Raw genomic sequence first — 23,987 nt, 5'->3', positions numbered from 1 at the left:
AATTCTATCTTGTCTAAAAGTGTTTAGAATTAAAAAAAAATATAACCATCCAGATAAAGAGACAATAACTGTTGTCATGAACATCACAGCAAAGTAAAGACAACTTTATTTATATTTGGGATCTACCGGAATCCGAATTGGTTATTCAGGAAAGCACAAATAATGCCATGAAAACAGATTAAACAAGCGTACAACAACACAACGCCAGTGTGGGAAAAAACATATATATATATATAGATATAGATAGAGGACAGAGATGTTGAATGTCATTGGGTAATCACTACTTGTGGTGGGTGCGATTCCTGACTCTGATGGCATATTTATGCTCGGCGAGGCGATTTCTCTGGCGTCTTTTTGTGCGGTCTATGTAGAAAAAGTCCTCCTCACATGGAAGACATGCGGTATATCACATAGGTAGTGTTACAGTTAGTGAAATCACTTTGTTGATAGGTTTTATCTGTGTTGACGTCAGCAAAATATTTAGTTTGCATTATATTTTCACAGTGAGGGCAATGCATGAATTTAAAGGTGCCAAACGGCTTCGTCAGCCCTTTTTTATCTGCTGGATAAGATATGAATACATGAGCCTGTCCCGATGAGTAGTAGCGCGTCTAAAAGAAACAATAAGGGGTTCAGGAAAAACGTGACTCAATACAGTGTCGCTCTCAACGATGGCCCAGTTGTTCTTAACTATGCGTTGATCTGTTCAGCAAGAGAATTGTATGTCGTGGCAAAAAATGGGCGAGACTGATATAATCAATTAGTTGATTTACAAAAAGTCACGTCGTCACACTACTGCAAAATGTTAAATGGGTCCATTCAGTGATTTCAGGAAAAAGAAAATGAATTAAGCAGGTTCATAAATCAAAGCGCAGATCGGAGTAATTATGAAGAATTTTCTCTCAGGCAATACAAGGGACACATTTTGAAGACAGCATATTTTTTAATTTAATTACATTCCTCCCTTTATTGAAAATCTGCTCAGAAAGTGTTTGAATCCAAAACTTAATTAGAAATACTTTTTAACTTTTAACATATTAAATGAAGTCATGGGGTTCACAGTCTCTACTCTATAGCATGAGTGGGTGGCTGCTGATAGACAGAGGGGTATTTTTACAGATAGTGATGACTGTGACTCAGTAACTGAGGTCAAGCTGCAAACAGCACACTGAGTCACGTAATTATACTGTTTCATGAAGTAAATATATCATATTTTCCCTCCTAAAATACCATGTTTTCCTTCCTCGCATTTACCGTAGTATCATGAATGAAACATTCATCAAGAAACATGAATTATTTTACACATTTACAGCTGATTTTAACACATTTTATTAGAAGAAAAATCAATGAAACTTTTTTTAATTTTTTTAATTTTGAAATTCATTGCGTGAAGCAGACGGTCAGAAGTGTAGTTTATTTAACAGCTGACATTCCTTCATGGGTTGTTGGTGTTTGTCTCAGAGTTTAGACCATAGACTGTATATAAGAAGTAGACGTAGTCACTGTGATGTTATCCATTGGTTTGTGGTCTGCCGTTTTGAAGCCTTGAGTTCGGCATTTTGTCCGTCAGTATGGCTATCGCCAACTTTAACCCTTTCACAGTGTGTTTTCAGTTCAGGAAAGTTAATTAGAATCTTTTCGGTCGCCTAAAAATGTCTTATTGGTTGGTCACCATTTGGTTGTACTTAACTCCAACCTCTCGAGTCACTTCTGGTTGCAAAAAAACAAGAAGGCAACGGTCAAATTGAATAACTCGAGGATTCAAAAAAGCAGTCCATAAACCAATGGGTGACGTCACGGTGACTACGTCGACTTCTTATACAGTATACAGTCTATAGTCAAAACCCTGGGACAAACACCAACGATCCATGCTGTTTTGAATCCTTGAATTCGACAATTTGGCCATCGCTATCTTGGTTTTTGGCCGTCGCCATCTTGGTTTTTTGCAACCAGAGGTGACATGAGAGGGTGGAGCTAAGTACAACCGAACCGAACCGAACCGAATTTTTAGGCCAAAATGTTACAATTAACTTTCATGAACTGAAAACACACTGTGAAAGGGTTACAGCTGTAAGACTAAAACACAGACAACTCCCAGACCGGACAACGCCGTGGTAGCGACCTGTCAATCACAAGGTAGCCCCGCCCTAAAGCATCCCCTGCTTTATGGTCTATCTGACTCTAAATGGGACCATAATTTACTAAATGAACATCATGCTGTATTGAAGAAGACTTTAAATTAGCGATTGAGACCATAAACTCATGTTTACAATGTTTACTGAGGTAATAAATCAAGAGAGAAGTAGGCTCATTTTCTCATAGACTTCTATACAATCAGACTTCTTTTAGCAACCAGAGGAGTCGCCCCCTGCTGGCTATTAGAAAGAATGACAGTTTAAGGCACTTCAGAATTGGCTTCACTTCTCAGACCCCGGAGGTTGTTCACTGGTTTAGACCACTTTGTTGATAATGGAGCCTAATTGGTCTATCTGGCACTCCACCACGTCTCCTTTCTGAAAGAAAAAACAGTTAAACGCTTTGTTAAAATACACCTTTTACTCTTGAACTATTACCCTCGCTATTAAAACACAGAGTCCCTTTAATTTGAATACATACATTATAAGCAGCCATTAAGTTCTTTTGGATAAAGTGAAAGTAAAACTAGAGTTGATGTGCAGCTACAGACACAAGAACTTGTGCATAATCGCTTTACATTTTCTTTTACATTTTCGTCTCACATTAAATCACCTTGAGAAAGACGGGTGGCTTTCTGAACACGCCCACGCCTGGAGGAGTACCTGTCAGGAAAACATCTCCTGGAGTCAAAGTCACAAACCTGACAGGAGGAAAAACACACAGTGGAGGTTCAGATTCAGGAGATTAATTTAGATCAGACAAAGGCATGCAGAACAATAATTTTTCCCAAAGTATCCTAGTGTATGTAGAGATCCCGTGAAAGGGGGCGTGGGCTGCCGTTTTTACAGAACGACAGCGGCATTGTCAGCAGTAAGTCAGGCGAGGGAGGGAGAGGCTTTCCTGTCCAAGAATCTCAGATCAGATCAGAGGACGCTCCAGTTGGTCTCGGTGCTTCGGGGCAGAAACCGTGGTGGATAGAGGTCTTATTTGAAAAATATAATTTCAGATTGGAGTCCATAAAGAATGGAAGCCCATTTGCTCGCACAGTGCTCCAATTTGATTTGCATAATATCTTAAATGGAAACTCTGCACTCTCAGCTCGAGTTACTGAGGCAGTAAAAGTTCTGTATATATTATGTAAATGTGTGAAGTTGAAAACAAGCGAAAAGACACCGTCATCATGAGCGGTCGCCGGAGGTCAGTGACGACACTTTAAATGAACAAATTAATATTACACTTTAATATTTAACTTTGATTATATAAAGTTGTGATTTAATCCTCCAGTTTCAGGAGACTGATGCTTAAATACCTTCATCACTTCCGTTCACCTGCGCGGGATCAATTAAGTGAGAGATGATCTTATCATATCTTATCTTAATTAGCCATTAAATGTCAGACTGAGGAGCTTTAGACTGATGGAATTGAAGCGACTGAAGCATTGTTATATCTTAAACTGGTTAGCATAAAGATTAAATTATCTCCTTGACCTGCTGAAACATTAAAATGCTGCTGATGTGCTTTTGCATTAGTACGATAATTCATTCATTATTTTTGCAACAGCTTAATGTGTTTTTCTGACGATAAAAAAAGGTGTAAAATTAGTTGAGGCGAGTTTAGGCTGGACACAAAATTTAATTTAATTATTGTTAATTAATCAGCCTCAACAATGAACCTTATCAATAACCGATCAAACTGTTTGAACGCCGTGAACTCGGGATGTGACGGGTCAGATTGAGTCTCTCAACCTGCGGCTGCCGGCGGAAATCATTTAAATTCATATAGTCTAATTAATTAATTATTTATTAAACTTGTATATTAGTCTAATTAAGTGGCCACCTGTTGGTCGTTTATTAATTCCTAAAAACGCCCTCATGTTGCTGACGTACCTGGAGACCCAGGCGACCAGCGCCTCCGTCTTGAAGATCATCTGCTCCGTGTTGCTGCTCTGGACGACGTCTCCGTTAACCAGGCAGCGGACGCCCAGGTTGTGAGGATCTGGAGCGGGAATGGTGTTGAAAAGACTTCAATTTAAGTCACAAAGCTCCTGCTGAATATGTTTTCTTGCCTACAGTTGGCGGTATCATGGGTTGTAATTCACGCCGGCATCAGCCGTGGGCCAGCGGCATCAAGTTTTCAGGTTGTTCGTACATCCTATTCTTGTGATCGTGATTTCTCAGGAACGCCTTGAGCTAATTTCTTCAAAGTCCACTTGGACTCAAAGGATGAACTGATTCGATTTTGGTGGTTAAAGGTCACTGTGACCTCACATAATACGTTTTTGGCCATAACTCAAGAATTCATATCCTAATTATGACAATTTCACAGAAATGTCTAACAGGATAAAATGTTGAAGTGATGACATTTTGAACAGACATGGATGTAAACTGGAACTTGACTGTTTGGCAGAGGAATACAACCACAAGGAATTGCTGGCTGGCTGGGGGACGTTACACATTTGTAAAACAGCAAATGAAACTGATGCAAGAGTGGGTTGTTTTTTTGTGGTGTTTCAAGACAAACACCGTCACTACTGCTACCTAAACAAGATAGGAAGCTCATCATCTTATATTGGTTTCAATTTTAGCAAAAACTTAAATTGATTAATAATTTTTTAATTGGTTAATCCATCCATCCATTTTCTGCTGCTTATCTGGGTCATGTTGATTGATTAATTATACTATTCAAAATTATTGTAATGTACAGCTGGGAAGTACCGACAGATATGTGGCAGAAATGTCAATAGATTATTGTGCTTAATTTAGTGTATTATACTTATATTCTCTACTGGTTTTCTGCCATTCTTTGACATTTCTGACAGTGAAAAAGATGGTAAATTGATTTAAAAGCCAGTAAGTATTTAGAGAAATTGAGATTGATAAACTCTTGTCATCACTAGTGTTGAATCATTTTTCAAATTTATCACAGCTAGAATTAATCCTACAGTACAGATGAACTAATTTGTTTGTTTTATCATCACGCTACGTTGGATAAATATGTGATGATACTTGAACACGGTCTTAACGTCACTTAAATATCTCTTCTTTAGCAGATAGTGAGTACCAATTCTAAACTTAGTTCTGTCCACAGCGCTAAGTAAAAAAGAGATTTTAACTTTCGTTTATTATTATCATTTTGTGTCTATTCCACTGAGGGTTATCGTACACCTCATCATGCCAAGCCGGAAGATTTATATGCTTGACTCCGAGGTTAATCTGAATATTTATGTATTCTGGATTGATATCGCCACGTAAGTATGACAACACACATTCATCAGGAATGTTTTCAGCCACAGAAATCCATTAATCATCATAATCGTGTGATTCACCAGATGGTCTTTGATTCCCCCTCTCTGTCTTGCTCTCCCCGCTCTCACCTTTCACAGCGTCCGTGGTCACCAAGGCCGGGCCGAGAGGACAGAAGCTGTCGAACGTTTTTCCCAGCAGCCACTGCTTCCCGTTGCGCTTCATCTGCCAGTCACGCGCGCTGACGTCATTGGCCACGGTGAACCCGGCCACGTAGGAGAGGGCGTCTTCCTCCTGAACAACGAGAGGAGTCAGAACAGATGCTTCTCCACCAGCGTGACCATCCCAGGTGATGTTTGTTACGCTCACCTTGATGTGTTTTCCTCTTCGTCCAATCACAAAGGCCAGCTCCACCTCCCAGTCCACCTCCTTCAGTCACACAGAACATGAAATGACGATCGTAACATTAGTGACAGTTGGGTCCAGTTATAGTTAATTCTTGCATATTATACCTTAAATCCAGTGTAAAAATAATCTTGGGACTAATTTTGATCCCAACTGAAATGTTCAGCTCTTTTTTTTTTACTAAAGGAAAATTGCAAAATTCAGACCCCTATTTCAACTTAACGATTTGGAAAAAAAATCTGACCGCAACACCTCGTTCCACTGCCTCAACAAATCTTCGACTGCGACTGCGACTGCGACTGCGACTGCGACTGCGACTGCGACTGCGACTGCGACGTAGATCACACATAACTCCAGTTTCTTTCTTTTCTCCATCGGCTCTCTGTTACTTGTAGGGTTCATTTTGTAATATTACTCTTGATATAGAGGCACTACGTTAGATCTAAAGAGTTGTTGTGGCCTCTGACCAGCGGGAGGAGCCTCAGATCTTCAGAGCTGAGGGCTGAAAACTAAAATGTCCCTGGAACAACCTCCTACAAACCAAATCAATGCACAACTTTAGAACGGATCGTTAAAGGCATTTGTTTGACTCTCTTCTTCCTGTAAAACACTTTGTCAGCTCCTCTATGAAAAAGTGACGTATAAATAAAGTTCCTCACCTGGCTCTCTGAGGGCAGAATGATGTCATCGTACGGTCCCGTGATGGCGTTGGGGAATTTGCTGAAGATGATGGGCTCTTTGGGGATCGGAGCGTTCTGCTCCAGGCAGTGGTCCCGGTAGTTCATCCCCACACACACCACCTTCTCCGGGGCCAACACGGGAGACAGCAGTTGGATGTCTGATCGCTGCACCACACACTGACCGGACGACAAGGCTCTGAGGAAGAGGAGGAGGAAGAGTAAGAAGATGATGATTTGGGCAAAGTTGATTGAAGAGGAAGACAAAGATGTTGAGGCAGATAAAGTTAAAGGAACAAAGAGACGATGTAGGAAGAACAGATTTAAGAAGATGATGTTTCACCGCAAAGATGAGATGGTTTAAATGATTTAATCCATCAAGAAGAGGAAGTTATTAATTAAGGAAAGGATGTTGATGTGGGAACAAAATTATGATTTAAGAAGAGACATCCTATTTGACTGAGGAAGACGATTAACCATCTGTGTTTTACGATGATTTATGAAGGTGATTAAACAAGAAGAAGTTGCTGATTTATTAAGAAGAAGTTGAGGAGGAGGAAGATGATGATTTGGGAAGAAGAAAAGCATGATGATGATTGATGGGGATCAATTAGGAAGAAGAAGACAGAGATTAAGAACTAATGTAGAGTCAAAACAGAAGAAAGGTATTCTGTAATAATGTGTGTGATACCTCTGAGCACACTCCAGACCCTTGTCTCCCAGCTCCAGCAGCTCTCTCATCGTCGAGGGCATGGAGGGGTCAAACGCCTTCAGATCCACCACGCCGAGCCCGCCGTCGCCTTGCTCCACTCCCACTCGGATGCATCCTCCTCCGTCGCCATGGCGATGAAACTGCACCAGACGCATCGCTGCACCACTCAGGCCTCGCCTCTGTGGGGTCGTTGCGTGTTGACTTTGAGAGAATAAAGTCCTGAATGTGCAGAAGGAGCGAAGAGGAAGTCTCATCTGTCGAGGACACGAGAAGTGGAAGTGATGCGAGGAGACGAGGAAGGAAAACAGATGGAAGATAGAAAATCAAACTCAGCAAATTAGATTATTTCCCGCTTTATCAAGATGTCACACCTGATCCTAGGGCTGACCCGAATGCTTTGAAGCTTCAACCGTTGTCATGGTAATCGACCTCCAAATCAGTATTTGAATGCTTCTTTTTATTTTTTATTTACCTTTTTACATATAAGTATGTAATAATAATGTATAATCCCAAAATAGTCCATGATATAAGGAATAATCCCACATTATTCATTAGTCATATTCAGCATTAATTATTTTTAGTTATTCTCAGACGGATATCGCTGTTAGTTGTGTGTAGGGGGGTGTGTGTGTACAGCAGTGCGGCAGCGGTACTGAAACAGGGGAGATGGAGACAGACAGACAGACAGACAGACAGACAGACAGACAGACAGAAGAACATGTCAGCCTGCCACACCTTTGAATATTTCTTGCCGAAGCTTTGAAGCCCAAAAAATGGTGTTCAGGACAGCCCTACCTGATCCTTCACATGTCAAGAGACACAAAATCCAAATAGATCACAGCACCTGAGCACAAATCAAAACCTCCCTTTTCTATTTATTATTGTTTTTTTCCGTTAATCAAGTCTTTTAGATGCCGTAAAATAGTGAAAAGTGCCCAATACAGTTTCCAAATCAAGATGCTGAATTTAAAATGTTATAAAAGAGAGCAAAGCAGCACATTTAACATGCTGGAACCAGAGACAGTTTGGCATCTTTCCTTTATAAATTAGTAATCTTGCATTACAGTCCAGTTTACAGTCCAGTCAACTAATGGATTTGTTGACTTATCATTTCAAACATGTATTTTCTCACCTGCTCTTCCTTTGTCTCAATCACACCCAGACTAAACTGACATGACAGTGCATTCTCATGTAGGACTGAGGGGGAAATAACAGTAGATTTTAGGATTAATTCTGATTTGAAGTTCACCTTGTATTGATTCTCAAAATCCCCAGATCAACCTTTGCATCTGTGCCTTTTCTAAGTGAAAACTAGGGCTGGTCAATATGATGATATAAATCATATATATTTTCTATATCGTTTCTATCGTGATATAGACTAGGCCTATATTTATTTATTTTATTCTCTTTAATGTCATTTAAAACTGTAATGTTCATTTTGCACTCAAGTTTTTAAAATGATAAAATACTCTTTAAACTACTTTTCATTTGTCAAGTATTTAATTCACACAGGAATATACAGAAATAGGCTTTACCATGTGGTTATTTTATACAGACTATTTATTGCAAAAACAACATGTGGGAAACACAATCAGTTCCTATAAAAAAGCACTTGTTAGTTCAAATTTCTGAAGTTTGCCAGGCTTTACTAGGATTGTTATGAACTCCTCTGACTTTACCTGTTCTGCAGGAACAGTTTTAAACTCTCTATAACACCTGAATTACACCCTGCAGCCAAACTAATGAGAGGAGGCTGCTAAAGTGGGTCAAATGCATATCATGTCAGCATATCTGCCAAAATGCACCATCATCAGTGCATGCTATCACTCGATATTAGAGCTGTAAGTCATAACCACCACAGTAAAAGCATGAAGACACACCTGCAGCAGCAGCTAGTATCAGTTAACTACTCACCTGCAGCTCCAAGTGAAGCGTTGCAGTTTGAAGTTTGAGATTAAACGCCTTTTTAAGAGGAATGTGACACAATAACCTGCTACTGAATAACGGAACAGCTGATACTGTGTTCATGCCTTTTGTACTGTCTCTAGTTAATACTCACCTCTTCAGTTCTGCACAGAAAACTACTTCTTTTAGCTACTTCCGGTTTGTGTTTTGTAGTTCTTGAGGTCAATCCTGACAGAAGAGAGATAACTTACTGAACAGAAGCAAACGACACAAGTGTAGCCATGATTATTATTAAATTATGTCAAGAAATAACTCATATATGTGTCTTAAAATCATTTTAATGCTCGCTTTTGTTGAGTTATCTCTGAAAACTACAATTCCCTACTGTATCCGTAAATGCGCCTTCAGGTACAGTAGGAATTTCGGCAACTTAACATAACTACCTACCAAAGAGAGGATATTGAGCTACACAACAACCTTAAATATGATTACCAATGTCATTATATGGATAACCAGATTCCTAGTAAACACTTTTAAATTAAAAAGTAAAACTCAATATAAATCGACTGAAAGTAGCATTTTACGACTCAGATTGTTGTAATTACGAGCTATGAGAAGCCTACGAAGGCAGCACCAGTGCATCTTAGCTGATCATGTGATCAACCGGAGAGGGCTGCATAAAAGGAGCCGCTGCACCGACTATCAGCTGTCTCTTTCACCCTGAAGACACCAGAGGAAGAGGAACAAAATGTGCACCAGGTCAGATTAATGGATCATATATATTATAACGATGTTTTTGTTTGTTTTTAAAGGTTTTCTAACGTGCAGCTTTACCCACAGCCTGCACAAAGAGAGCCAGAGAGGGTTTAGTTTAATAGGATATCCTCCTCCCACAGCTGTTGTATAATGTCCTGTTTTCTTCAACTGGCTTATTTTGTATTTTATGATAGTAATTTAATGTATCTGTGATGCTTTATTTATATAGTTGATGCATTCACAGTTTAAAGTAGTAAATCTGATCCTCTCATGTGGCAGAAAAGGTTTTGATCATTTCTGGATTATGTTTCCACTAAAAAGGCCCACACAGGCTTTTTTTTTTTTGCTACGTTTTCACTTTCAGTCTGAATATACTTCCCTTGTGTGTTGTCATATGATGCCAAAAATGTCTGACGAGTGTAAAACGAACCAGAGTGGTTAACAGATTTATTACATCATTATGCACAAACTGTGGTGAGTCCTCCCTATGAAGAGCACAGTTTTGATTTTGCTGAGAGGAAAACAAGTAATTTAACCTGACACACTGTTAAAACTAAAGCAGATCTCAAAGGTCTTGCATGTTTCCACACTTTGACCCTCTCTGTAATCATTATCCTACATTATAAAAACTGACTTAATTGCATCACTGTGTCTGAGAACTAATGCTGACATTGCTTATTCAAGAGGAAATAACTGTTCTGTGCGTGTGTTTCTCTGTGCAGCATCCAGCGTGTTGAGTGGACCACAGACCTCAAGAACCCGAAGTGAGTATTGTAATAGAAATGCTGCACTTCCTCTTTCTTTTGTGCATCTTAAGACGGTTTTGTCAGATGATGGTTTTGTGTCTTTTGTTCTTAGTTATGATGGCATCGTGTTGGTGTCCCGGAGCCATGAAACGCTGCCCCCTGAGCTGGAGAGTCTGAAAGCACCGCTGCTGGACTACAGCTCTGTGAGTCTCTGTTCTGACACCACCAGTCACCCTCACTAACTTCAATTCAGTTTATTTTTATATAGCGTCAAATCATAACAGGCGTTATCTCAAGACGCACTTTAGGTCTAGACCTGCTCTTTATGAAGTGTGACTTGAGATTACGTCTGCTCTTCCTTTGTCTTTATCACACTCAGACTAAATTGACATGTAAATACGTTGTCATATAGGACTGGGGAAAAATAACAGTAGATTTTAGGATTCATTCTGATTTTAAGTTAATTTACGTCGTATTGATCAACCTTTGCATCTGTGCCTTTTCTTAGTGAAAACTAGGGCTGGACAATATGATGATATAAATCATCAAAACAATATAACGATATCTATCATATATATTTTTCTATATCGTTTCTATCACTATCAGGCTTGGCCTATATTTATTTCTTTTTCTCTATAATTTCATTTAAAACCGTTATGTTCATTTTGCACTCAAGTTTTTAAAATGATAAAAATACTCAGTTGCTTTTCATTAGTCAAGTATTTAATCCACACAGGAGAGTACAAAAACATGCTTTACCATGTGGTTATTTCATACAGACTATTTATTTATTGAATTACCAGAAAACATGCTATATCGTGATATATTATGTTGTTATCGTTATGAAATGATCTATATTGGGATAGAAGATTTTGGCCATATTGCCCAGCCTTAGTGAAAACGTGTACATTGTTGTGTGTGTGGACTGTAGTTACTTGTTATAAATGATTCACTCAGGGTTACATAATGTGTAAAACATCTACATTCTGGAAATCAAGTTATTACAACTCCACACAAAATGGTTATTTACAATCAAAAGTAGTGTTTATGATAGCTGCTGTTTTGTGGGATGAAAGAGAAATTTACCAAATTGAATCAAATCAGGGCTTTCTGAATCAAAATTAACCAAATCGAGAGATTAATACCGGTTATTAATCCGTATGTGAACTCGGGTTACATTCAGTTTTCCCACCTCTCCACTAAAGCATTTGGTTACTAGACGGTTAACAGGACAGGAAAGCAGAAAAAACAGTTATGCTGCACAAAATTACATTTATTTCTTAGACATTTAGATGTTTTTCTTGTGAATTTCTAGATAATTTCACCTCTTCAGGCCTGTGTTGGCCATATACTCTACAACCAGTTTAAAAGGGTTAACTTTGACTACTACTGTAAACAGAGATGGGCTGTGAAGATGAGATTGTGACGGTTTTATTCTCTTTTGCGTTGTTTTGCTTCCAAATCTCAGAATTAGCAACCGTCTTGGTATTTCAGGTGATTCCCAACAAGAAGTGGTGTAACTTTCCTTATCTGCTCTCCGTCTAGGTGGACAGCGGTCTGGGGGACGAGGTGGTTATCCTGAAGGTCCCTGGTCTCCCTGGTAACCGCCTGGTGTTTGCCTCCACCGGCCCGATAAACCGCGACTACGATGATGTCAGGCGCTTCAGTGATGCAGCGGTCAACGGCATCAAACGGTCTGTTGATGGAAGCTGATTTGATCCCCTTTTAGTGTTTCATATTGCTGGTTTACCTCCAGGTTTATTTGTCTGTCTCGCTCACCTGTGTGTCCATCTTCAGGGCCTTGAAGGCAGGCATGCAGCGCCCTCTTCTGGTGTGCCCTCCACACAAGGACTATAAGAACAGCACCGTGGTGGCTGCACTCGGAGCCCTTCATGCTCTCTACATGGTGAGATACATAAAGGCTCTGTTTATACTTGGCATTTAATGCATCTTGGATGATCCGACTACTAGAGGACAGTTTTAAAGTAGTAGTCATGTGAAGTAATACTTCATTAATGTACTGCAAGAACAGTTATACAATACATTCTGTATCTGCATGTATCTAGATATAAAACACTAGCTCTGAACATGCAAAAATACACTCACATGTTCTAATCTTTTTTTCCCTAAAAGCCCCTGGAAGTGAGGGAGGGGAAGGTGAAACCCGACGACTACAAGGTGTGTGTTCTGGGTCTGTGGGCAGCTCAGGAGGCTGAGGGACGGAAGCTGGTGGAGCTAGCCGATGCTCTGGAGAGTGGGAGGTGGGTTAAAAACACTTCACCTCATTCCCTGCTAAGGTTTGTCACGTTGTGGCGTTCACTCTTGTTCACCGCCAGCTGTCCTGTCTCTCCTCCTCAGACTGGCATGTCGTGACATCGGCGGCTCCGACCCTGAACGTATGGCTGCTCCTAATGTGGCTGATTACGTCCAGGAGCTTTTCAAGGACAGCCCTGTAAAGGTAGCCATAAACTGTACATCATGATCCTCTGAGAAAGTCAACAGTCACCTGGTATTCCTCCTGAGAAAATGTGTAGAGACTATTTCAGTCACAGTCCAGGACAATTGAGTGGATGTTTGGTTCTTCAATGACACTTAAAGCTGCTTTTTCCTGGCCTCAAACATAAGAAACATAACGATGTGTCTGTGTTTATTAACCTCCAGGTCGAAGTGATGAGCGACGTGAAGGTTCTGGAGAAAGAGTATCCCTGTCTGGCTGCCGTCAACCGCTGTGCTGACAGTACGAGAACAAATTCTGTTTTTAACACTTATTAACCTGACCCAAGACCGGTTACCTACCGACCTGTACTTATTGATAATGTCCTCTTCATACAGGTGTCCCCCGTCACCAAGGCAGAGTGATCAAGCTGCAGTACTGCGGAGAGGGACCAGTCGAGAAGACGCTCATGTTGGTGGGAAAGGTGAGAGGAGATTGTCAAGATTTTACACTTTTACATGATAGTAAATAGAATATCTTTGAGTGTTAGACTATTGGAAGGACAAACAAGACATTTGAAGACAAGTCGCCTTGTCGTGAGAAATTATAAAGGGCATAAATAATCTGTGGATAATAGAGAAATTTAAGGAAGGAACATTGGGTTTAATTGATCAGGTATTGGCCAAAATGTTGCATGTTTTGTGTCTGTATATGAGCGACTACTTGATAAATAGAGGTTGTTTCTTATGTGTTGTTTCCAGGGCATCACCTACGACACTGGCGGAGCCGACATCAAGGCTGGAGGTTTCATGGCCGGGATGCACAGAGACAAGTGTGGAGCTGCTGCCGTGGCTGGCTTCTTCCAGGTAAATGACCCCCCGTCCCCCGTCCCCTCGCTGCACCTGAATAATAAATCTTCAGAGAGGTTTTACTGCAAGACTTCTTCTCAGGACTTGGGCTATATATCAACACTGGGTGGCTCGGATCTGGATGCTGCTGAGTCATGATGAACCAAAAGCATATTAGATGTAAAGAGATTAATATTTTCCTCCATGCCAGCCCTTATTTAGTCTTCAGAGGAAAACAAAGAGCCCTCTGTAGGACGTGACATACTCAGAGAACTTCGAAACTTGAATGTGAAACTTGATGCATTTTTATTTAAGTTTGCAGCACCGCTCCGTTCCTAACCTCCTCCTGCTCTCTAGATTTTAGCCAAACTGAAGCCCAAACATCTGAAGGTCATTGGCTCCATGGCCATGGTGAGGAACAGTGTCGGTGCAGGTCGGTGTAATCTGATTTTTCCCCCCCCCATCATACATGTTCCCGTTTACATTTCCGTCAGTATGATCTGTGTTAGAGCTCCTGTGTGTGTTTTCTCAGACTGCTACGTGGCCGATGAGCTGGTGGTTTCCCGTGCCGGTCGCAGGGTGCGAGTGGGAAACACAGACGCTGAAGGACGCATGGTGATGGTCGACCTGCTCTGTGAGATGAAGGAGAAGGTCACTACAACCCGTTATTAATACTTGTTTACTCATTTGTTCATGTTCTCTGCAGTTTTATCCGTTCTCACTCTGATCTTCTGTGTGTGCAGGCGGTTCTTGAGACTTCTCCTCAGCTGTTTACTATCGCTACTCTGACTGGTCACGCCATCAGAGCCATGGGACCCAACTACTCTGTGAGTGCTGCTGAAATACTGTCTGCCACTTACTGAGACATGTTGATATTTAGTTTTTAAAGATTCAAATAATCCATTGCTGTAAAAAGCATCGTTTTTTCTGAGTTCAGTTGTGATTTTTCTGTATAGATCATCATGGATAACGGACCGGCACAGCGCAACAAAACTGCTGCTCAGTGGCAGAAAGGTGAGAAAACTATAGGGATGAATTCAACTGTTTTGATCTTGGGAACTGTAGTTTGACAAAATATTCGTAATTGCTCGTATTTTCTAGGGCTTTCATCTGCATCTCATGAGCTTCATCAGCAAATGGATTTATAATCATGTGACTGCAGTATCAAACTATATGCATAAAGTTACAAAGTGCAATATTAACTACACCTAAGCACCTGTTTTTCCTTTTAACAAATCAGAGCTCAGAATTTGAGCTAAATAATAATTTCATCCATTAATTTATTTTTGATTGTCAGCAAATGTATTTGTATTAATGACAAAATGATTCATTAATTATCAAATATTTGTTACTTCTTCCTGAATGCAAAGAGTTGCATGCTTTGCTGTTTAATATATTTATAAACTGAATGTGTCTGGGGTTTTGTTTGCCAAACTAAACCATTTTAAGACATACATTTGGTAATTTAGTATGTTGTGACTAAATGAGATTACTAAACGTCATCACGCCGACTCGTTCTCCTTTACAGTCTTGTTGTGTATACTTGTGCGACTGTGTTGTTAACGTTAGCTTTTTACTTCTGGTGATTCCATTGACATTTCAAAAATCATAAAAGTGGTGTTTATTTGTGGAGATTATCTCGCTGAACAAAACATGTAAATATCATAAACGTTTGTTTGCCACAGAGTTTATTTTCTGCAATAATCCAAAACCCAATGGAAAAATCCCATTGGCTTTTGTCAAGGGAACCAGGGCGATGCCAACTTCCTGGTTGTTCTACAAAAAACACGTCATCCCTGCAGAGCTCTATATACAATCTATGGATTTAATCCCTTTACAGATGCAATAACGTGGATGTCGCCATTTGGGCTGTATCAGATACTTAAAAACAATAAATAATTTCCAACACAACTGCTTCATAGTGGTTCAATGCTCAGAGAGCTTTATTTCCTCCATCACTAACTCTTCATCCTCTCTCGTACAGCTGGAGAGGCGTTGGGCGACGTGTTCGAGGTGTCCAGCATCAGACGAGAGGACTACGACTTCCACAAGGGAAAGTCTGAGTACGAGGACATTCTGCAGTGCAACAACTTGGCGTCCTCCGCTACACCTCGAGGACACCAGACCCCTGCAGCTTTCCTCATCATGGCCTCAGGGCTCGACAAGGTGCTCACACATTGTCTCAATAAATTTAAGTGTGAAACAAATATAATATGGAAGAATGAGTGCAGTGATGAACTTGTTTTACTTTCCTTCCTGAACGCAGCACGGTGTGGATTCTGACGCACCTCTGGCGTACTCCCACGTTGACATCGCTGGGTCCAGCGGTCCTTTCCCCGGTGTCCCGACAGGAGCCCCCATCCTCGCCATGGCAACCAACTACATCCTGTCTGACATCCTCTAAACGGATACACCCTTTTATAAAAAGACCACGCCCTCTGCACTCAATGCCAACACAAATTTGGAACCCTTCCAAATATAAATGAAATCTCTGCCACAACACGTAACGCAAAATGTGCAAATCTTCATGTCTGACATTCCTTAATACATTAATAATACCTCAGATTGCTTTTCTGCAAAAATGCTCCTTTTTTTAAGATCTTGTGACATTCGTTCTGCCTGCACCAAGTGTCAAATGACCCTGTTCTTAAGTGGCCTGAACCAACATATATATATACTCAGGGGTTAAATGGCATTATAAAACTATCATCCTTTTTATATGTGTGTCTGAATGTGTGCGACAAACCGGGGACATGGTTGTGTGATTAGTGATGCTGTGTGTCAGTTAAAACAAGCACTTCTCATTGATCAATAAAACCAAATTTAGACGTTAAACTGTCACTGTGTTCTTTCCATATAATTATTTTGGCACATGTTTGCATATTATTACACATAAATTATCAGGGGAAAGAATAGGAAGAAGAAATATTGTCTCATATACACATGTACATTCATGCCTCCACAAGTACCCCCACATATACAGTACATACTACATCTATATATAGTATTCAGCACAGTATAGCTACTATGGCAGGAGAGACAGAACTCCTGCATTAGTTCTTGTACAAGAATATTTTTGAATTTATTTAGAGAAAAAAAGCCTTTCAACAGAATCTTTTGTTTGCATAAAAAAGGGTTTAGGGTATATAATAACAGTAGATTCACCAATAGATTAGATATTTAGATTTTATTTGTTCACAGATATAAAAAAAGGTACAAGTTGATATTACATAAACAATAATAAATGGGATGGAGAGGTGTAAAAAAAAACTCAGAGGGGCTTGATCAGTGCACTCTCCAGTGCATACCTTAATACCTCAATTTTTAAAAGAGAATAAAATATTTTAAAGGATGGTAATGAGAGAGACAGTCTATGGTCCTCACAATATAATAGAATGAATCTAATTTTAATTGTCTGTAAACACCACATCCATTGTTGCAAATGAAAGGGCGGATTGTTCCACAATCCCCCTTTCATAACATGAATTTCAAGAATTTCTTTTTTTTTAAAAAGTGTTTACTATAACTACACTTAACTTAAACATGTAAATTAGATTACAATAAATAAGTATATTATTTATCTACATATATATAATTTATATATGTAATAATACATTTATTTTAAATACATTTTATTTAATTATAATAATTTTATTTTATTTAAATAATTATTTTTTCCTATGTGTTGTATGTATATGTATGTATATATATATATATATATATTAAAAAAAATAATAATAATTTAAAAAAAGAGTTAATTTTAAAAAAAAAGATAGAAAAGTATTTTACCATTATAACCATAAACTATTAGTAATTAATTAATATCCAATATGTGCTACTTTTTTGTTATATTGTACATTTAAAATCGAGTTAAATTTAATATATTTGGGTTTTGGGCTGCTGCTCATGTAGAAAAGCCATTTAATATATATATATTTATTTATTATATTTATATTTGTTGGATTGACCTCTCCAACATGGCCGACATCAGTGCCCACCACTCGCCGGTAGGAAGCCACGTCATCGGATACGGAAATGACGCAAAAACGCCGAGTCATTAAAAACAGAGTTTAGCGCGCACTTACAGCTCAAATCTTCCCTCCTTCTCTCTGACAGAGTGTGTGTCTGCCTGCTGCTGCGCTTCTGCCTAGCAACACAAAGCCTGAATCTCTCTCTCTCTACTATTCCATCTACCACCATCATGTTCGAGGCTCGCCTGGTGCAGGGCTCCATCCTGAAGAAGGTGCTGGAGGCTCTGAAGGACCTGATCACGGAGGCCTGCTGGGACGTCAGCTCTAATGGGATCTCCCTGCAGAGCATGGACTCCTCTCACGTCTCCCTGGTGCAGCTCACTCTGAGGCACGACGGCTTCGACTCGTACCGCTGCGACCGGAACCTGGCCATGGGAGTCAACCTCAGCAGGTACATCACAAAACATCAATATTACACAGTTAGACCAGAAAACAGTCTTATTATCCGTCAATCTGTGGGTTGTTGGGTTGTTTACTAACGATAGAGTTGAGGGAGAGTTGACTAAGTTTACCGGCAGCTTAAATCGATGAAAAAACAGCTGTCAAACAATCACTTTAGCATCTTTTATTAGCTTAAAATACTGCTCTGTCTGATATCTGAAGTGTACAAAAGAGGACGGCCATCTTGGCAGAATTGCCCGGGCATGTCTCTAACATTTGGCGCAGTTTAGTTTAGAGAGACGCCAGCTGTAGTGACGTAGTGACGTCAGTTGAGCGCCAAATTCTGAAGGGAGGGTTGGCGGGAATTGTTGTTCAACCCGGGAACATCCACTTCCGTTTCACAGCCACCGCCGGCTCTCTTTGTAACACAACACCGGTGTTCTGGATGATTTAGTTACTGAGCTTTTTGATGATGACGAATCATTTCCACATGTTGAAACAACACATTTGAGATACTTAATAATGAGATGTCAACTTGGACTTTTTTTTTTTTTTTTTTTTTTTTTTTACATTTTATAATGTAATTGATTGGGATTAATTGTTATTGCACATTTAATTTAGTTGAACACTGTTTGCAACTGAATACTAAAACCAAATGTGAAATCGTCAAATTGCTAAGACCCAAATATATTAAACTCAATTTTAAATGTGTAATATAACAAAAGTATCATATTTACACTTGAGGGTGGATATTAATTAATTAATAATATTGTGTTAATCCATCATTATAATGGTAGAATACTTTTCTAACTTTTTTATTATTTAACTATTTTATTAAAATGTGCAATATAACAGAAAAGTAGCACATATTCACACTTGTGGGTGGATATTAATATAATAATATATTAAGCTATCATTAAAATGGTAGAATACTTTCCTATCATTTTATTTAACTCTTTTTCAAATATTTTTAAAAGCCTCCTGTGGGCAGGTGTTGCAAACCTAATGGTATTATAATCTGAGAAGTTAGCTTTGGTTTTGGACTTTTTATAGACTAGTTAATTAATTAATTGGGAATAATCAGCTCATTAATTGATAATGAAAATTTTATTTAGTTGAATACTAAAGCCAAAGGTGAAATCATCAAATAGCTTTTCTACTTGAGCAGCAGCCCATGACCTAAAGATATTAAATTTAACTTATTTTAAATGTAAAAAAACTAAAACTAAAATATTCACACTTGAGGGTGGTTATTAATTAACATATTTATATATATTTTTTTTTTATTTGCCTCTTTTCTATTATTATTATTTGAAAAGCTTCCTGTGAGCAGGTGTTGTAAATTATCGTTTTGCTATTAACACTCAACACAGTGCATGTATGTTACAATTCTATTTTTTTTATATACTTTATTTTTTTGAGCTTGTTTTCATATATGCAATTTACATTCCACACATACAACAGTTTATAAACAAACTTTTAAGTAATGAGCTTAGACACAAATAAAGAGACAAAACAAGATGTACATAAAAGCAAACGTCAGTATTAGAAATTATAGAGAGAAAAATAAATAAAAAGGGGGGCAGGGATATAAGTATATAATATATGTTACATTTCTAATGCTACTGTGATGTCAAATAAACTAAACTTTCAAGCGAATCATCGTATTAGTGACATTTCAGTGTATTTATAATTTCCCTTTTTTTGTAAATTGTGGTTTGTAACACCATATAACTTGTTTTATCTCCCGGTCGTTCTCTTACAGTATGTCAAAGATCCTGAAGTGTGCAGGAAATGAAGACATCATCACCCTCAGAGCAGAAGACAACGCAGACACACTCGCCCTCGTGTTTGAGACACTCAGTAAGTTATTGACATTAAAGCAGATTGAAACCAACTTGACAGATGAAGTTTAGCTCTGTTTCTTCAGCATCAATGTCGTATTCACCTCTTTTCTTTCTACTCTTACAGACCAGGAGAAAGTCTCAGATTATGAGATGAAGCTGATGGACCTGGATGTGGAGCAGCTCGGTATTCCAGTAAGTCATTTATGTCCTGTCCTTGTCTTTTTGGGTGCAATATACTTTTCATTAGAGATGAATCTGTTCCTGACCTTTCTGTCTGTTTGTCTGTCCCTCCAGGAGCAGGAGTACAGCTGTGTGGTAAAGATGCCCTCTGGGGAGTTTGCCCGTATCTGCCGTGACCTGTCCCAGATCGGTGACGCCGTCATGATCTCCTGCGCCAAGGACGGAGTCAAATTCTCCGCCTCGGGAGAGCTTGGAACCGGAAACGTCAAGCTGTCCCAGACCAGCAATGTAGACAAAGAGGACGAGGCTGTGAGTATTAATGTTGGATTGAGGTTAAATTCAGAAAAACAGTCGAGCCAGACTAATTAGTTTGGGTTTTATAGTAACCTAGCAATGACTTTGGCCAGTTCTGCAGACGTCACCTACATCTTTTTATACTAGGGCTGTCCAGAATACCTTTTTTGGGCTTCAAAGCTTCGCTGAGAAATGTTCAACGGTATTCGAAGTTTCACAATCTGTCTCCATATTGCCTGGGACAGTGCTGCTGCCGCTAGGGCTGCGCAATTAATCAAATATTAATCGCGTTCATGTTGTCGCTGAAATCATAGAATAGTCGGGATTATCATTTTGGCCATAATCGTGCAGCCCTAGCTGCCGCACTACTCTACACACACACACACACACATGCACCTTGCTATTTGGGGATTTACACATTTATTATTACATATTTATATATAAAAATGAAAAATCACTTTTCAAACGAAGCATTTTAATTGTGATTTGGAGGTTGAACACCATGGCAACGGTCGAAGCATTTTATAGATTTCTTTTATTCAAACGTAAGATGATTCACTCAAATTAGTTGCTGATTTAATGTTTTTGTCCCCAGAAGCGAAACTTACGATCTGAAATAATTATTCTACGAGCAGTGAATTAATCTGCAGCTATTTTGATCATAATTTAAGGCATTTATTTATGTTTGCAAAATACTTAATTATTAGTACCAGCTTCTTAATTGTGAAGATTTGCTCATTTTCTTCGTTTTTGTGTGCTTGTGAATATGTTTTGATTTCAACGGCTGGAGGCGTACAAAACAAACTATTTGACGTCACCTCGAGCTACTGGAAAATAAGATTAGACCCTACTTTACTTTTGCAGTTGTGATGGCACATATAAAATGTTTTGACCATTCCCCTCGCTTTGTGTTTCTAGGTTACTATCGAGATGAACGAACCCGTCCAGCTGATCTTCGCCCTCAACTACCTGAACTTCTTCACTAAGGCAACGCCGCTGTCCAAGACAGTCACTCTCAGCATGTCTGCTGATATCCCCCTCGGTAAGAGCACCTGTCCTCCTTAAATAACTTTCATCTTCTTCTGGATTCTCAGCATGTTCACAGAAACTGTTGTGGCCCTAACTTGACTCTTTTTGTGTCTTTCTACAGTGGTGGAGTACAAGATTGCTGATATGGGACACGTCAAATACTACTTGGCACCTAAGATCGATGAAGAAGCTTCCTAAGTTGTTTAATAACGGTCCAGAAAGGGAGAATAGAGGAAAGCAGGTGACTGGGACTTGTCCTGAGTGATCGAAGAGCTGAAGTGATCTCATGGTGGTGGACGATCGCTCTGTCTGAGGTTTCTGATCTCCTGTCTAATGAGATTCACAGCAGGAGGTGAAGTTTTATAAACTGTCATCTTTTAGACACATGAATAATGTGATAAAGCTTCAGTGCTTTGACTCTTTGTGTTCAAAGCGACTGGCTGTGTGGTCCAGACAGCTCCGGTGTAAATTTCCAGCACTTCTTCACTCCACTTGTCTCTTGCTCTCGATTTCGGCCATTTCTTTGAGAAAGCAATTTTTCAATTATCCTATTCCTTCTTGTAGATAATGCATTTGTAAATACTTCCTGTGGTTTCGCACTGTCAGCCAACCCCAAATGTTTTTGTATTCATTGATCCAGTCCAAAATAAATGATTCAACTTGTTTCCAATATCCTTCTTGTGTTTCTGATGTTTGTTGACAAATGTTTTAGGATGAACTTGTACTGTGCCTAAAGGTTTTCAAAGTGACTCAATTTGGACTTGTTTTTAATAATTGGCCTTAAAAGTCAAGTCCGATTTTAAAGTTTGAGTCTTGATTTTCAGCCATTTTACTACACTCTTATTAGACTCCTTTTGATCACAAGTAAAACTCATAACCAAGCCAATGATAAACCCTTACTCTGAATCTGATGAGGCAAGGCCTCATTTTAGATAAAACTGTTCCCTTTGTACTTTCAAGCCAAAAACTGCCTGGTATTTATCCCCAAACTGCATGTGATCATCATAAAGTGGGCATGTCTGTAAAGGGGAGACTCGTGGGTACCCATAGAACCCTTTTCATTCACATATCTGGAGGTCAGAGGTCAACAGATCCCTTTGAAAATGGCCATGACTTTTCCTCACCAAAATTTGGAGCATTATTTAGCCTCTTTTGTGACAAGCTAGTATGACATGGTTGGTACCAATGGATTCCTCAGATTTTCTAGTTTGATATAATGCCAGTATCTTCACTTCACTAGCTTTAAACTAAAATCCAGGCTGGATTTTTAAGAGGTTCATTAAAAATCTATACATTGTTTTTGAGAATCGATACAGTATCACAACTGCATCGATATTTTCTTACACCCCTTCTAAAGATTGTACTAAAGTAAAGTACATGAGAAAATGCACTTACTTTCCACCTCTGCAACAGTAACCCAGTGTGAACACTAGGTGGTGCTCTTCTGCTATTTTTGGTTTTTCTTCTGTAGGAAGTCAGTGATCAATCTACATCTATCTCCCTAAATGTCAAGTTATACTCTTACGCAGACAAACCAAAGAAAAGTGCATTAAGTAGCCGTAGATACCAGCTGGTTTCTTCCTATTCCTGTCACATTATGTCATTATAGACACGCTGCTCTGTGTACAGTAGGAGGTTCAGTTCACACTGGTCCAGATGTGGCCGTCAATCAGATTAAAGCTTTGTGAGGATTAAAACCGTCTGACTCCTCACTACTTACTGAACTAAAACACATCAAACAGCTGCAGACAGACTGACAGAGTTGTGTCTCTCGGGTATTTCTGGCTGCATGTCAAGTGAATCCTCTGAATATTCAGCAGTGTTATTCAGTTTGTTCACTGACCTGCACAGAAATAGACCTGAAGCTGTGATTACTCCTGGTAGGTGATGTCAAAATCTCTTTAATTTGGATGAATAACTGAAAAAACAATGAGGCACCAGCAGTAAATGACATGACCTTGGGCTCACAGTCATGTGGGGATGATCAATCATGATGGTCCCTTTCCATAAATCCACACATTTTGTGATTTATTAAACTTTTTCTTTTGGGGAAAACTGCCAAATGGAAATTGACGATATGTTACTTCAGAATAAATTATTACACAAATGTGTCACACTGGTAACGCTAGAAGCTAAAGGCTACAGCATCCACTTAACATATTTTAGCACAAAGACTGGATATGGAGAAACAGCTAGCCTGGCTCAGTTCAAATGTATGAAAGAGTAGTATACTTCAAGTTTATTTTATGAAGTAATTAAAGTTCAAGAATATATTTCTATATATTTCATTTCTACTTTATGTAGTAAGTATACTCATATGCATGTGCAATATTACTTCTTTTCTCATTATATGCAATATTACTT

General features: G+C 39.1%; 3 protein-coding genes across 4 annotated transcripts; 2 read left to right on the top strand and 1 right to left on the bottom strand.

Moving 5' to 3' along the window:
* Positions 1 to 1,313: 1,313 nt before the first annotated feature.
* Positions 1,314 to 9,438, bottom strand: fahd2a (fumarylacetoacetate hydrolase domain containing 2A). 2 transcript variants are annotated; one of them, XM_074639364.1, is made up of 8 exons: positions 9,232 to 9,438; positions 7,152 to 7,426; positions 6,443 to 6,659; positions 5,748 to 5,807; positions 5,510 to 5,672; positions 4,023 to 4,131; positions 2,749 to 2,836; positions 1,314 to 2,513 (listed from the first exon to the last, which is right to left on the bottom strand). In XM_074639364.1, exons 2-8 carry the CDS (start codon positions 7,424 to 7,426, stop codon positions 2,451 to 2,453), a joined length of 975 nt encoding a protein of 324 aa, XP_074495465.1. In that variant the 5' UTR covers positions 9,232 to 9,438; the 3' UTR covers positions 1,314 to 2,450. The 2 variants fall into 2 exon arrangements, with proteins under 2 accessions (XP_074495465.1, XP_074495464.1); XM_074639363.1 differs by lacking the exon at positions 9,232 to 9,438 and adding an exon at positions 9,087 to 9,225.
* A 277-nt stretch (positions 9,439 to 9,715) lies between these two features.
* On the top strand, positions 9,716 to 16,696 carry LOC141769867 (putative aminopeptidase W07G4.4). Its single transcript, XM_074639356.1, has 16 exons — positions 9,716 to 9,836; positions 10,556 to 10,597; positions 10,692 to 10,782; positions 12,125 to 12,273; positions 12,377 to 12,485; positions 12,713 to 12,840; positions 12,938 to 13,037; positions 13,241 to 13,316; positions 13,412 to 13,497; positions 13,775 to 13,879; positions 14,219 to 14,294; positions 14,394 to 14,512; positions 14,605 to 14,688; positions 14,818 to 14,875; positions 15,846 to 16,027; positions 16,128 to 16,696. Exons 1-16 carry the CDS (start codon positions 9,826 to 9,828, stop codon positions 16,263 to 16,265), a joined length of 1,554 nt encoding a protein of 517 aa, XP_074495457.1. The 5' UTR covers positions 9,716 to 9,825; the 3' UTR covers positions 16,266 to 16,696.
* A 1,235-nt stretch (positions 16,697 to 17,931) lies between these two features.
* Positions 17,932 to 22,295, top strand: pcna (proliferating cell nuclear antigen). The gene is made up of 6 exons (XM_074639323.1): positions 17,932 to 18,283; positions 20,039 to 20,136; positions 20,245 to 20,312; positions 20,415 to 20,609; positions 21,513 to 21,636; positions 21,745 to 22,295. The coding sequence occupies exons 1-6, from the start codon at positions 18,063 to 18,065 to the stop codon at positions 21,819 to 21,821; spliced, it is 783 nt and encodes a 260-aa protein (XP_074495424.1). The 5' UTR covers positions 17,932 to 18,062; the 3' UTR covers positions 21,822 to 22,295.
* Positions 22,296 to 23,987: the final 1,692 nt, after the last annotated feature.

Source organism: Sebastes fasciatus, chromosome 6 (genome assembly GCF_043250625.1).
Source record: "Sebastes fasciatus isolate fSebFas1 chromosome 6, fSebFas1.pri, whole genome shotgun sequence".
Lineage (NCBI taxonomy): Eukaryota > Metazoa > Chordata > Actinopteri > Perciformes > Sebastidae > Sebastes > Sebastes fasciatus.
The sequence above is the reverse complement of the archived record's forward strand: the minus strand, read 5'-3'. Positions and strand labels throughout refer to the sequence as shown.

What these genes read in the sequence shown, in the direction of transcription:
- fahd2a (XM_074639363.1), bottom strand. Translation starts at nt 9,200, where the DNA reads ATGAACACAGTATCAGCTGTTCCGTTATTCAGTAGCAGGTTATTGTGT. An exon ending in GGTCTGGAGTGTGCTCAGAG is followed by an intron (nt 6,660 to 7,151) that starts GTATCACACACA and finishes CCTCTTCCTCAG; the next exon opens with AGCCTTGTCGTCCGGTCAGT. An exon ending in GACCACGGACGCTGTGAAAG is followed by an intron (nt 4,132 to 5,509) that starts GTGAGAGCGGGG and finishes TTCCCGCTCCAG; the next exon opens with ATCCTCACAACCTGGGCGTC.
- LOC141769867 (XM_074639356.1), top strand. An exon ending in ACAGACCTCAAGAACCCGAA is followed by an intron (nt 10,598 to 10,691) that starts GTGAGTATTGTA and finishes TTTTGTTCTTAG; the next exon opens with TTATGATGGCATCGTGTTGG. An exon ending in TCTGTGAGATGAAGGAGAAG is followed by an intron (nt 14,513 to 14,604) that starts GTCACTACAACC and finishes CTGTGTGTGCAG; the next exon opens with GCGGTTCTTGAGACTTCTCC.
- pcna (XM_074639323.1), top strand. Translation starts at nt 18,063, where the DNA reads ATGTTCGAGGCTCGCCTGGTGCAGGGCTCCATCCTGAAGAAGGTGCTG. An exon ending in ATGGGAGTCAACCTCAGCAG is followed by an intron (nt 18,284 to 20,038) that starts GTACATCACAAA and finishes GTTCTCTTACAG; the next exon opens with TATGTCAAAGATCCTGAAGT. An exon ending in TGGAGCAGCTCGGTATTCCA is followed by an intron (nt 20,313 to 20,414) that starts GTAAGTCATTTA and finishes CTGTCCCTCCAG; the next exon opens with GAGCAGGAGTACAGCTGTGT.